This window comes from Lepisosteus oculatus, chromosome 16, assembly GCF_040954835.1.
Source record: "Lepisosteus oculatus isolate fLepOcu1 chromosome 16, fLepOcu1.hap2, whole genome shotgun sequence".
Taxonomy (NCBI): domain Eukaryota; kingdom Metazoa; phylum Chordata; class Actinopteri; order Semionotiformes; family Lepisosteidae; genus Lepisosteus; species Lepisosteus oculatus.
Window position 1 is genome coordinate 1162061 of NC_090711.1, and position 13959 is coordinate 1176019.

General features: G+C 57.8%; 2 protein-coding genes across 5 annotated transcripts in view; both read left to right on the forward strand.

The window, feature by feature from the left end:
• Positions 1 to 1317: 1317 nt before the first annotated feature.
• On the forward strand, positions 1318 to 8516 carry osgn1 (oxidative stress induced growth inhibitor 1). The gene is made up of 6 exons (XM_015365108.2): positions 1318 to 1500; positions 3416 to 3489; positions 4138 to 4274; positions 4771 to 4962; positions 5816 to 5907; positions 6263 to 8516. Exons 1-6 carry the CDS (start codon positions 1493 to 1495, stop codon positions 7302 to 7304), a joined length of 1545 nt encoding a protein of 514 aa, XP_015220594.2. The 5' UTR covers positions 1318 to 1492; the 3' UTR covers positions 7305 to 8516.
• Positions 8517 to 12153: 3637 nt separating this feature from the next.
• The window catches only part of mtss1 (MTSS I-BAR domain containing 1), a 48014-nt gene continuing 46208 nt past the window's right edge, over positions 12154 to 13959 (forward strand). For all 4 annotated transcript variants that reach the window (XM_069179634.1, XM_069179635.1, XM_069179637.1 and 1 more), the window contains exon 1: positions 12154 to 12322. In XM_069179634.1, coding sequence (XP_069035735.1) covers positions 12251 to 12322 — 72 coding nt within the window. In that variant the 5' untranslated portion in view covers positions 12154 to 12250. The remainder of the gene's footprint in view (positions 12323 to 13959) is intronic.

The following is a 13959-nucleotide window of genomic DNA, read 5'->3' on the forward strand; positions in this document are numbered from 1 at the left end:
GGAGACAAGGCAACCAGACTATTCCGCAGTTGCCATGGTGAAGGGCTGTTACTAAGTGACAGGGCCTGGGTCCCCTGTGACTTCCAGCCATGAGGGAGGGGAGGGGGTGATTAGGCTTCAAGCAAGCAGAACCGTTTGCTGCCTGCGGATGGAATTACACATCTTTCTGTGTGCGGGACCTAGAATTATCTTCTAGGATAACTGCCCGAGTTCTCCAAACGGCTTGGTGTGTCGCGGTCTCCGGAACTGCCCGGGGGGACGTCACGGGCCGGCCCGGCTCTCGCAGCGCCCCTGCCCGCTGACCCAGCTGGGGGAACGGGGTGTCGCCGTGCGTAAGCAGCACTGCACCCCTGGACACGCGGCCGTGCGGAGAGAGCAGCCTGGGACAACGGCCGCCGGTGATGTAACAGCTGCCACGCCGCAGTTTCCTGTGGTATACCACAGTAATGTGTGTGCTGTCACAGTAAAATCAGGGTAAAAATAAAAATACTGAGCATATACCTGCACATTTCTTTAAAGGCTCCAGACGTGTGTTCAACACCACAGAGAAAATGCCAAAGCCGACGGAGGTGTAGTAAAAGGAACATGCGAACCCTCAGAAATCGTGTCGGGTGTACCCCAGCAGTCTCACAGAGGCAGTGGAAAAACCCCATCCTGGGAAATTGCTAATCAGACACCTGCCCCTTAACAGGGTGAGGAAACTGAACCAAGACATATTTTTTTATTGCATGCAAGATTATGAAAATAATGATCAGAACTAAAGCAGAGGACTGAATTTAGGGCGCAGTCAGGGAGCACAGTGTCTCTGGTCTCCACACTGGGGCACCGGTTTAGAAATTCTGGTCCAAAGCAACTTGACTTAGACCATTAACCTAGTCTTCAATGCCAGGCCATAGGAGCGCGGCTGCCTGCTAAATAAAACTGCCTGAAGGAAACTGTTCATCTGGAGAATGATTGTCACAGTTGGTTCTTACAGAGACTGGAGTCGGTAAGTTCTGCAACGGCTTTAATTTGCAATATTTTAAATTTTAAAAAATTTTTTGCATTCCCTAATTCTCCGTGATGAAATACTCTCATGTAACCCTGTAACAGTCAGTTAGTGACACCTCGTATATAAAAAAAAAGTCTGCCTAATGAATAAATTAAATACATTAACACGGCAAGCGCAGCTGCACCTTCTAGAAAAAGATACGGTATGTTATACAAGCTTGGGCCATTACGTCACCTTCACACGGACCAATGAGAAGGCGCGGCGTTCCGGGGCAAGGGGCTCTGATTGGCCAGGGGAGGGGAGGAATGACGTCAGGAGAAGACGGCCCCACCCCCTGTGACCTAGAGCCCGAGCCGGGTGCTGCGCGTGGGGAGGAGAGTGCAGGGCTTTGCAGACACGCCGCTGTCGCGGGTGGGTGTGGGAGTCGGCCCTCTGGCTTTTAACCTGTGAAAGCGCCGAGACGGAATTCCGACCGGATTCATCCCGTGTTCGAAGTTAATAATGATGCGGTGAGTAATACAGTGTAACTCAATCCGTTTATTTCCTTCGCTATTTACGCTTTTATTTTTTTCTATTTGCGTGCAACGTCCTTCCTCCTGGCTAGATTTTTTTGTGTCGTTCGCTGCCAAAAGACGGCGGCCGGAGTTGAGCGATGTTCCCCTGTGGTCGGCGAAGAGAGACGTGCGCTTTGCGCTGCCGCTTCTCCTCTCGTTCTGCCGCCGAGAAGCGATTAACTTTCACCTTTGTCGGCGGATCCAGTCCCGTTATCTGTCTCTGCCCGTCTGCCCGCCGGGCTGGCCAGTAAGAAGCCCCATGCCCGCGGTGAAATGGTAGACGTTTGTTCGAAATAAAACCGTGCTCGGAATCACATCCGCCTCCGTGAGCCCACTGAAGGTCTTCTGAATGTTACAGCTCGCGTGGAGAGGCGTGTTTGTGTGCAACGAGACCCCCGGCCGGGCCCGCGCGGCTCGGGAGTGGGGGGCGCTCTGCGCGGCGTGGGCCGGAGCCGGTCAGGAGCCGGCCGGGGGGGCCGCCGTCTTGCTGGCGACTCCGCCATCGTGCCAGTTCAGCACGCAGGTCTGGTGGGTCGGCAGGGCTGACGAGGCGCCGGCCTTTGTGTCTGCCTGCTGCTCCGGGAGAAGTGTCCACGGAGGAGCGGTCGCCCTCACTGACCCGTGCTGTTACGACACGCACCGACAGCCCCACGATGGCCGGCTCGGAGCTGCCCCCTTAATCTCCGAGTGTCGAGTTGTGTCTATCAGCCCTGTGACCCGGTCACGTCCTGTAGCCTGCCGTATGAAACGTGAGCGTCGAGGAGAAACTCCCCCGTGTTTGGGTTTTTTTTTTGCAGTAGTAAAAGGGCTTCAGGGGGAGGGAGCTGAAAGAGCTGTAGGCCGCTGTCACCTGTGCACGGTCTTCCCCTGCCTGGGCTTCAGACCCAGAGCAGCTGGTGTGTACATCTCTCCCGAGCCCGGCGAGTCTGCCCCGTCCAGGCCCACCTCAGAGCACCCCCTGGACCGCAGAGCTGCTCTGAAGAGAGATCTGGGTCATTGGTGTATCACTTTTTTTTTTGTGCTTTGGACTTTGAAAAGGCTTTTTGTTCTTGGCGGGCCTGGCAGAGGTCTCAGGTCTCACCCTGAGAACCGGGGGGCAGGTTCAGAGCTGTGGTTTGTTCTTACCCACTGGAGGAGTTTTATCTGCCCCTACTGCTCTGCAGCACTTCTCGGGAATGGAAGGATCGCATGCAGGATGGTGAGCAGGCTGTGGATGGGGCAGACGTGCTGCCCTGAGGAGCTGGGCTCTGGCTGTGCGTGTCGGAGAGGGAATCGGGATACAGGACGGCCGCCCCTCGGCTGTTCCCCAGATCCCTCTGTTGCCTCGAGCTGAGCCTTCAGCCTTCCCGACAGCCCAGCTCAATCTCGGCTCGCCGGGCGGCTCCGTGATGAACTCTGGAGGCGCGGCGCTGTTGTGCTTTCACTCTGAACTTTGTGCCGAGTCACAGTTACTCGGCATGTGTGGGCACGTGCAGGGAAGAGGGTGTGTGTGTGTCATGTAACCGAGAGGCTGGGAGGGACTCCTGCCCACAGACTGGGGGTCGCTGGGGATGCCCTCGGCCGCTGCCCCCTGCCTCACAGGCCCGCCCTCTTTCCCAGGTGACCCTGGGGGGCGTGGTGTGCGCAGTGCAGGAGAGGGGGTGTTGAACTCCAGATGATGTCATGGCTTGTCCCCCCCGCCTGGCCTGGTGCGTGGCAGAAGCCCTGGGCCTCGGTTCGACAGGCTCCAGCCCTGTGCCCGGTTCACGGTGCCGGCACTGGTGCGGGGTGCCCCCTGGGAAGGTGTCTCTCCTGCGCGCGAGTCTCGGAGCTCTGTGTCTGCGTCGGTGAGGGCCGTGTGCTGACCCACTGCGTCTCGGTTCTGTTCCAGACCCTCGGCAGAGACGGCGGCCCTCCTGGACGGCCACGTTGTCCCCTCTGAAGTGCTCCCTGTGGTCATCATCGGTAAGACGGGGCCAGTGCACCTTCCTAGCCTCACCTGTGCTACGCAGTCCAGCTCCCACCTGTCTCTCCCCTGAGACCTCGCCGCTCAGGTGTCCTTGCTTTGTGTAGTGGGATTCCTTTAGAATAGACCAGTTTTGGAAACTTCTGGACTGAAATGGGATAGAGTATCCTGGTATCTGTGGAGGCTCTATACATCAGTTTAAATTATGTGCCAATTGATCCCATGCATAAAATCTTTACAGCAATTAAAAGCTTTCTTTGTGAAGTAGATCAACTTGAGGTTTTGAGCTGTTTTGCGCTGGCATTGTGGCTGCTGTGTTCTGGGCTTCTTTCACACTGCCTCTCTTTTGCTTTTGTTTATTGCTGGAGGCAGGTTTACATTCCACTGGCGCAGAACCAAAGAATTTGTTTAGCCGAGATGCGATAAGTATCTTGTTGAGAGAAATTCTTCCTGGGGAAGGAGCTGGTACACAGCTTCAGTTGTGCACAAAGCTGATTAGCTATGCAGATTTGGCAAAACACTTCATTCGGATTCTGTGCCACGGCCCTGTCTCGGGGAAGAAGACTGTCCCAGTTCTGCTGGGCTGAGAGACTGTCCCACGTACGCGGCCTTAACTCCCCTGTGTCTCTCCTACATGTGTGTTACAGGGAACGGCCCATCGGGGATCTGTCTGTCATACCTGCTGTCGGGGTACACTCCATATTTGGCTCCTGGGGGGATGCACCCCAACTCCTTCTTGCTGAGGAAGCTGGAGGAGCGGCCTGAGCTGTCGTTGCTGGACCAGGTGAGGACGGGGCGTCGCCGATCTCTCTCTCGCACCCCCTGCCCCCCGGATCTGCCCTGGAGGGGCAGTGTTTCTACCCCCGCCTCACCAGGGTTTATTCCCATGCGTCACTTCAAAATGTCACTTGGATCTTTCAGAGCCTTTACACACCTTGGCCCCTCTCATTGCTCCCTGTGAGCCCAGCAGGGCTCTGCCCCGGGGCTGAGCACCTTCTGATGGGGGTACGAGAGTCTCGGGGTGCTCGCTTGGAGCCGCCTCGCTCCCTGCTGCACTGAGACAGGGGGACTCTTTTCCGCACTCGAACTTATGTGTTTGATTAACGTCTGCCTTTTCTCCTCTATCCACGGCCTTTTTTTTCATTGCCATCGTCTTGAGTCTTCTTTATTTCCCTTCCAGTGTTATTCCTGTGTTATTTTTCTCTTCCTCTTGTGCGTTGTTGTTGTCGCCCTGCGAAGCGCCCCCTGACCGGAGCCCCGCTCCCCCTCTCTCCCTGCAGGACCTGGGGTACCTGTGCGAGGGGCTGGAGGGCCGCTCCTCGAACCCGGTGGCCGTGCTGTTCGACTCGCTCCTCCTGCCGGACGGCGACTTCGGCTCGGACTGCCCCTCCCCGCTCCAGTGGCGCCACGAGCCGGGCCGTGCCATCCCCCACCTGGTCCTGGGCAAGGGCCTGCCGGGGGGCGCCTGGCATGTAAGTGCAGCTGACAGGGCCCAGGGGGCGCTGCGGTTCACCTGGTGACGGGGAGGGTGGAGGGGCTGCAGCAGCCTTCTGTTATTACCAGCTTCCAAAAAAGGGCTCAAGGTGTCCAGCTACCTCTGTTCTGCTGGTCCTGAGCGTGTAGCCGTGACAAGAGACTCAGCTGCCTGCCCTTGCCCTTGCCCAAGCCTTCACACTGCGTGGGCACATTTCAGAGCAGGAAGCGCTGCTGTTTCAGGAGGCACCTGGGCCGGTCATTGCGACTAGTTTTTGGGCACGGTCCTGCGCTGCGTCCGTATAGCCCCCCTGAAAGGGGAGTGGGAGCTGGTGTGGGAACAGCCAGGGAACCCCTCCCCCCTCCTCGGTGACTCATCACTTCACCCAGAGCATGACTCAGCAGCTTGTTGTCCAGGGAACTGCAGGACTACTGCCAGCACCTCTCAGAATCGGGAACCTCGTGTTCCCCCCCTCCCCCCATCAAGATGTTTGTTTTAGCAAGTTTTAATTCTTTTGCCTACTGCAGCAAACGGTAAACTGTCACTCTAGTGTTGACGGCTCACAAAGAGGCTGGGTGTGTTTACTACTTCTTTATCTTAAACCATTCAAAGTCACACCAAGGTCTCGCAGCAACATGTAAACCTCCTCCATTCTGAGAAAGGGACAGGGATAAGATTGTGTATGTGATTTGCATCTCTGGGCCTTCTGTTTGCTTATGGAAATAATAAAAGCTCGCTGGTTTTCTGGGAGTGCTGTACTTTGAGCTGCGTGTAGTCAAGCCTGGAAGCGTGAGCAGTCTGCAGGCAGTGTGCTGCGGACTGGTGATGACTGGCCTCTGTGTCGTCCTCAGGCGATGGAGGACTCTATGCTCACCCTCAGCCTGGCCAACTGGATGGAGCTGCCAGGACTCAAGCTAAAGGACTGGATCCGAGAGAAGCGCAGGTGAGGGTGCCACACAGTGCAGCAGCCCCGCCTAGTGGCCTGCTTGCGTCATTGCTAAAATGTGCAAGTAGGTTACCCGATGTAACTGGGTCTGCGAGGCTATTTTTTTTTCTTCTGTATTCTTGTAACAGAAATTTGCATCTCTGATCTGCTAGGGTAAGAGCTCTGTGAGCAGGACTGTATTTGTAAAAGTGGAAAAACTCCAGATGGAGATACGTCAACGGGCGTCTGAATTAGCTGTACTAAAATTATTCAAGAAACAAGAAAGTCAGTCATCTGGTTTCTTCTTTTCACTGTGGTTGATGGTGTCAATCTGAAACACTAAGGAGCTCTTCTCTCCCTCTGTCCTGTGCAGGAACCTGCGCAACGACCGCGCCACGCCCGCGGAGATCGCCTCCTACTACCAGCACTACGTCACGGCGATGGGCCTGCAGAGCCGCTTCGCCCCCGAGACCTTGGTGACCTCCCTGCGGCGGGTGCCGTGTGGGGGCGCGGCCGGCGGGAGCCCCCGGACCGTGTGGGAGGTTCAGGGGGTGCGAGGCAGCGACGGCCAGGGCGCGGGGGGCGAGCCGTTCTCGGTGCGCGCGCGGAGCGTGGTGCTGGCCACAGGCACGCAGGACGTCCCGGCGCGGCTGGGCACGGAGGGCGAGGACCTGCCCTTCGTGGCCCACAGCTTCCTGGAGCTGGAGGCGGCGATGGCCAGCGGGCAGGTGGGCGAGGGCTCTGCGCCCGTGCTGGTCGTGGGGGCGGGGCTGACCGCGGCGGACGCGGTGCTGGTAGCGCACCACTTCAACATCCCTGTGTACCACGCCTTCCGCCGCGCGGTCGGCGACCCGGGCCTGATCTTCAACCAGCTGCCCAAAGTGCTGTACCCCGAGTACCACAAGGTGCACCAGATGATGACCCAGCAGCAGTTCCGGCCACAGGATGGGCCGGAGCCGCCGGCTGGCACCCTGGGAGACTCCTGCGGCTTCACGGGCTCTTATCCCGGGTACCTCAGCTTCCCCAGGCACTGCGTGGCGGCGTTCCGGCCGGACAGGAAGTGCGTGCTGAAAGGGGGGGGCGGCCGGCAGACGGTGCTGCAGGTGTCCCTGGTGCTGGTGCTGATCGGGTCCCACCCCAGCCTCTCCTTCCTGCCGCACGGCGGGCGCCACCTGGGCGTGGACGCCGAGGAGCCCATCTCCTGCCGCCGCAACCCGGTGGACGTGGACCCCTTCACCCACGAGTCCCTGCGGGAGCCCGGGCTGTACGCGCTGGGCCCGCTGGTGGGGGAGAACTTCGTGCGCTTCCTCAAGGGGGGCGCCCTGGCCGTGGCCAGCGACCTGGCCGCGCGGCGGGCCGGAGCACGGTGCGCGGTGGACGGGGAACACGCCTCCACCGGCTCCCTGGACACATAGGCGGAGCGGTGGCTCTGTGGCTCAGGATCTGCGCCTGTGGCTGGAAGGTTGCCGGTTCGTATCCCGCGGCCGGCAGAGGAATCCTACTCCGTTGGGCCCCTGAGCAAGGCCCTTCACCCCAGCTGCTCCGGGGGCGCTGTACAATGGCCGACCCCGCGCTCTGACCCCAAGCCTCTCTCTCCCCGTCCGTGTCACATGGAGAGCAAGCTGGGGTATGCGCAAAGACAAATTCCTAATGCAAGAAATTGAATATGGCCAATAAAGTGATCTCATCTCGAATAAGAGATCGGAGTGGGCGGGGGCTCAGCGGGGGGAGGAGGCTCTTGTTGGGGGGAGGAAGCTTTCTGCTTCAGGAGAGCCCTGCCCTGCTCTCTGGTGTAAATGAGACTGTTCCACACCAACAGGGAGGGTGCTGGTGAGTTTCCTACAGCGAGGAGGACCTTTATATCTTGGGCACCTGTTGGCTGTCCGAAGAACTCTATCACCCCAGTGGTAGACTGTGTTAATGGGAGCACGCTCTTCTGTTATGTCAATTTTTTGTATATTTTTTATGGTTCTTACAATTGATCTTCTGTACAAGCCTTTTTATTGTGTATTTAACTTTTCTTCAGATCATTACTTTGTATTTGAGCATTCAAAATCAACTGTTCAATTTTTAAACAGTGGAATTGTTTTATAATAAATATACGCTCCTGTATCAGGGATAATGCTACAGATGTAGATGAAGGTTTACAGTATACAATGCAACACTACTAGAACACCTCTTGATTTGAAATGTTCTTTAATTGCGCTGGCTGTGAAGAGCAATTTGCAAAGCTGCTATGTTGCTTCACATTGCAAATGTTCTTTAAGTTTGTCGAAGGTTCTTCTTCGTATTTCCCAAGAGGAGATAAAGTGCTGTTTGTAGTCTGCAGATGCCCGGCTGTGTCCACCTGTGGTTTGGTCAGGTTCCAGGAGTGGGCAGGAGCTCTGCATGTTGGGATACCGAGGCTGTCTGGCAGCAGGGGTTGATGGGGAAAGCGCCCAGCTGCAGAGGTGGTTACACTGGGGTCTGCTGCCAGAGTGATTTTAACCACGATTTTCTCATTGTTATTTTTTATGTTGCCTTTTTACTGACTACAAGAAGAGATGATCACTGTTTGTAAAATCTACGTTCTTAACATCCATTTCTATGAATGTTCTATATTAAATCTGATTTTTTAAGATTTTTAACTGGTGCTCCGTTTCATTCTTTCAAAAAAGGTAAATGACCTCTGGCTGTTGATAAAGGAGATCAACTACTTTGCTTATTCCCTGCACCCGAGCTGAGTGTGTGCCCCTAAAATGAGGGTTGTTTAGCTGATTTTTGCTGGTTTAATACTTGTACTAATAATAATTAATAATTGCACTTTACAGATAATGGGGACTCCCCACCACCACCAATGTGCAGCCCCACCTGGATGACTTGTTTCCCTTTACATTTCTTTTTGTGGTAACATTTCTGTAAAGATGAAGGTCCACAGGGTCCAATTTGATGTGGTTCGGTTTGAATTGCATCAGAAGACATGGTTTTATCCAAGAGCTCCTCTCTTCTAGGTGATCGAGGCGAAAGTTTGATACACTTCCGAAGGTGGCGACCGGGGCCTTTGGCGTCAATCCTCCACTTCACCAGCAGAGGGCAGCACAGACAGTCACAACGGTCAACAAAGCGAAACCTATCCTGTTCTCCAGTTTCTCGTGCCTGGGCCCCGCATTCAAAGTAGGCGGAGGAAGAGAGACTCCCTTGTTGTAGTTTTCAACAAATACTATTTCGTCCCCGGCTTTTTTTCACGCCCTCATTGTTCATTTCGCATACATTCGCAACGGTTATTCTGCATTTAAGGATGGAAGGAGCAGAGTAAATTAATATCTTGTTTTAAATTGGGGTTTTTACAAACGCTACCCTGTATAGGGAGGTGAAATGCGCACATGTACAGTTAAGACACAAGAAGAATGGCGGCGTGTTTGAAAGCCACGGTGCCAGTCTTGGCGATTTGCGTGTGTATGTGCGTGTGCATACCTCTGTCCAGCCCGCCCTGGGTGCCCGCGGCGTGCTCCGTCCGGCCTCCTCCTCGCCGTGCCCTTCACTCCCACCCCTGCAGCCCTGCAACCACACAACCGCCTCGGGTTAGGGAAGTAACCATGGGAACGCCACCTGCCACCTGGGGCGACAGTGTTCCTCCTGTGGCGATGACATGGTCTTCCGGAGAGCCGCCGGGCCGGCGCCCGGAGCAGCGAGGAGTACACAGGAGCGTGGCGGCGGCCCCAGGGAACGACGGGCAGCAGAGCGTGGTCCGGGCGTGACCAAGCCCCCGGCCGACTGCTGGCCAGAGCTGTAGACCCGGGCGGGGCTGAAAAACCTGAGGGTCTTCTGGGTTTCAACTCACCTCTGAGCCACCGGGCCACCTAGTCCCTAACCGCATTGTCCAACACAGGGGGGCCGAAGCCGATCCCAGCAAACAGCAGGCGCGCGGCAGGGTACGCCCTGGACAGGACGCCAGTCCATCACAGGACACCTTGTGGAAGCCGATAACCCGGCTTTATTCAAGAAACGGATAGATAAGATCCTCAGGTGTCCCGGATCTGAGGAACTGAATGGGCCGGAAATCTCCTCTCGTCTGGAACTAACTCCCTGCTCTAGGGCAGCGCCGAGACAGGAGGGGGGCTCCTGGACGTGAACGTGACGAGCCCGTCGCTGGCCGAGACCTGAGAGAATGCAGGAGGCGTTTTTTTTGTCCTTCAAACAGGTTCGTCGGTGATCTCGCTGGGCGAAGATGACGGATGCGGAGAGGAGAGGAGCGGATAGCCCGGGTCTGCTGTCCCGGCTGGGCCAGGGAGAGGGCTGTGTTTGCTGTGGTTACCCTGCCAGCCCGTACGGCCTGGCAGTGACTGCGCAGTGAGTCACGGCTGATCAGAGGAGAGGCGGGGGAGTGGAGACGTGCCCGGACAGCCGAAAGGGAGACCAGCGGTGCGGGCTGTTCCCTGACGTTGTTACCCCCCTCCTACCCCCTGCGCTGGCCGGTGAGTGTGAGTGTGTTCATCACGGACACCCTCGCCCCAACACACTCTGCTCCCGCTCGGCTCGGGGACACCCGAGGGGCCGCAGTTTCAATTAGCAACTCATTAGCACACAGGTGGTTTCGTTTCCGAGAGCGATGAGCTTGATTGATTCAGATCGCTCAGATCAGAGGTGGAATAAGCTCCAGGGGGCTCTGCAGCCCGGAGCAGCGGGTGGCACAGGCCCCCTCCAGTTCAAGACGTGCAAATGGAAGGAACTGTTGTAGTTATTACTACACGGCAGGACCAACAAGAGCATCTTTCCCCTGTGAACACACGAGAAGATGCTGAGATCGATGGTCAGACTCATCACACAAGCCCCAGCTGCCCCCCCGCTCTGCCTCGATCCCAGCCGGCTCAGGGTCACAGTGGCCTCGCTCCTGCCTGAGGGCCGGATGTGCCCAGGGTCGCACAGCTGTGCCCAGAGGGTCACCCCCATCCTGCAGGGCTCCAGCCCTGGGGAGATCCCTGCACTCTGACTGTTGGACCCAACACACTGCAGAGCTGCACGGATATGTGTGTTTGTGGCGGTGTGGTGGCTCTGTGGCTCAGGATCTGCACCCGTGGCTGGAAGGTTGCCGGTTTGTATCCCGCAGCCGGCAGAGGAATCCTACTCTGTTGGGCCCCTGAGCAAGACCCTTAACCCCAACTGCTCCAGGGGCGCCGTATAAATGTCAGCGCTCTGACCCCCAGCTTCTCTACCTTTCTGTGTGTCTCACGGAGAGCAAGTTGGGGTATTCGAAAAGACAAATTCCTAATTTAAGAAATTGTATATGGCCAATAAAGTGATCTTATTTTATGTTTATTCAATGCACATTGTTACAGACACGAAGACAAAAATAATGCTGAACTCGGATAAACCGCACCGATCTAAAAAACGAGAACTTCCCGTGTTACGCAGCGCCGTGAAAACTTTTGCAACAGTTTGGTAAGCATCCTCATTTTCCGTGATGAATTCCCACACGTCCCATCACGCCTTGCAGCGCTTGCCTGTCACTACAGAGAGGGAAAAAAACAGCCACTCAACCCTCTGACGTCACGCCTCGCCTCCTATCTCCGCGGTTTGGGTTTTGCAAGAGGGAAGCAGGGAGCCGGGAATCCAGTGCGAGTCGGAGCTCCCGAGTGCTTGGAGAAGTCAAACAACCCGAGATCCTCACTGGAATCCCATCTCCCATCTCCCAGCTCCGGAGCGGAGCCTTGCGGCGCGCTCACCGATTTGGAGGCGAGACCGAGCTCCGGCGGCGGAAAAGGACGGAAGATCCCGACCGGCAGAGGCCGCAGGAGCTCCGCCCTGTGGGGGGAGAGAGAGGAGGGGGGGCAGACTGGGAGTCCGGAGCGCCGCGCAGACACACACGCAGACAGCCGCGGACCTCGCAGCCCGAGTGCCAGACAGCAGCCTCGCAGCCCCGGGCCGGACTTCGCACTTGCCTCGCCGGCGACAGCAGGCTGGGAATCCCGAGCGGCGGGCACCGGGACACGCCATGGGGAGCGCAAAGCAGCTGCGCTGATCAGCCCGGGACACAGCCGCCCTGCGCCGCGCTGCGGGGATCGGGACACGCCGGCGGATTGAGGACGCCTTTGGCTGGGATTGACCCTCCCGAGCGATGTTTTGAAAGTGGTGGTCTAGCTCTGCCCCCACCCCCACCACCTCGCTCGCTGGATTTATTATCATTTTTTATTCTCTCCCAGTTTTTCGCTACCCCCACCACCACCACCTCCACCTCCCTTTCCCCAGCCTCGCCACCTCCTCTCCCGGACACACACGCACGCAAACGCCTCCCTCTCCGGAGGACATCAGCCGCTGTCGCGGCGGTCTGGCTGCTTGGAGAGACCCCCAGTCCGCGCCCGTGGGTGCGCAGTCTGCAGGGAAGATGGACGCGGGGATCGAGAGAGAGTGCAGCACTTTGGGAGGGCTCTTCCAGACCATCATGAACGACATGAAGGTAAGGCGGGTAGGAGTCGTGAGCGACTCGCCCTGCGGACCGGACCCGCCGGTGTGGGTGATTTGTAACAATGGGCTCGGACGGGGTCTGCGTGTGTGTGTGAGAGTGAGTGTGTGTGAGAGTGAGTGTGCGTGTTTGGTTTCACGCACATAACGACGTGCGTGCGGGGTTGCCTAACGCCTGAATTTAACATCTCAGACGCGCACAACAGTCTTACTTTCTTGTTATCGAAGCCCCTTAAAAAAAAAATAGGAAAAAAAAACGCCCTCCGATTAACCAGAACGCGGCGGGGACCCACGCGTGGACCACGCTCAGGAGCGCCGCGAGTCCCCCGGACCAGGAGCGTGCGGCTCCACGCGTGTCTTGTTGGTCCGGGACTGGGCTGACCCGGGTCAAGGCGCCGAGGCGAACAGGGCCGCGAAGTTTGACGCGTCGCGTTTCCCGGTGGCGCCGGTCGGCTCCTCGTCGTGGGAGGGAGGACCGGGGAGGGGAGGGGGGTCCGAGTCCGGCTGACAGGTTCAGGAGGAGGGAGAGGCGAACACGCCTTACCTGCCGCACGGGAGTCCCCAGGTGAGCCGGAAGTGAGGCCTCAGCCACGCAGGTGGCGGCACAGCCCGGCCCTCAGAGACACCGGACGCCAGCCGTAACAGTAAAACAGAGAGTCCCTCCCTTCAAAACGCGTAAACCGGGGCGGGAGGAAAGTTGAAGAAAGAGGGGCAGAGAAACCCTCCGTCCGGGGGGACGGCCTCCCCACTAATGAGAGGAATCCTCAGTGACGTCATTCCCCCGTTTCCTCCCCGGCGGCGGGCTGGGTCCCCCTCAGTGGGTCCCCCCGCCTCTGTGCCTCTGTGCTGGCGACACTCGCACCCCGAGCCACAGCAGAGCCCCTCGGGGGGGGTGTCTTGTCCTCGCCCTCACCATCTCCCAGCTCCCCTGACCACCTCCTGCTGAAGCAGCGTCTGTCCGGCTGCAGCTGTAGGGAACCCCCGGATGAAGCCCGGGGTCGCAGCGGGCCTCCGGCCCCCCATTGAGCGTCTCGGTCCCAGGCCCGTGTTCCGGTGGGTCGGTGCTGGCTGGGTGTGCGCTCGCCTGGGGCGACGCGGGAAGCAGTACTCTGTGGCGTCGCTGTTCTGGGGCGCTTGTGGTGTGAGACCTCGAACCTGCTGGAGTGAGCAGACCTGACTCGTTTCCCCAGCTCGGCTGTATTTTCTTTGGATTTGTAATCTGTGGTTTACACACAATAGCAAGAATGCAACGGCCGTGTGTGTTTTTTTTTCTGTAAAAGGCATTGTTTTGCAGCGGGACAATGCCGTTGGGACTGAGGGGAGTAGTTTGGGCCGTGCGGAGTTCCTGAAACGGCCCTCCCGTCATCTTTGCAGGCGGGTTCTGCCGGGCCTCTGCAGTCTGGCCCGACTGACGCGGTGGACCTGGCCTGGAGCAGGCTGAGGGCTGGGGCTTCTGCCCGTGGGCCTCCTCTCGTTTTCCTTCAGGAGCTCGTGGCTGCAGACCGGGATCTGTCGCTCCTGGGCAGGGCTGCTGCTGCTCAAGCCTCGGCTGTAGCAGGGGCACGAGGCAGAGAGGCTGTTCTCCCTCTCTTTCCCAGCCGAGCCCTGTTGACGCGGAGGTGATGCTCCCAT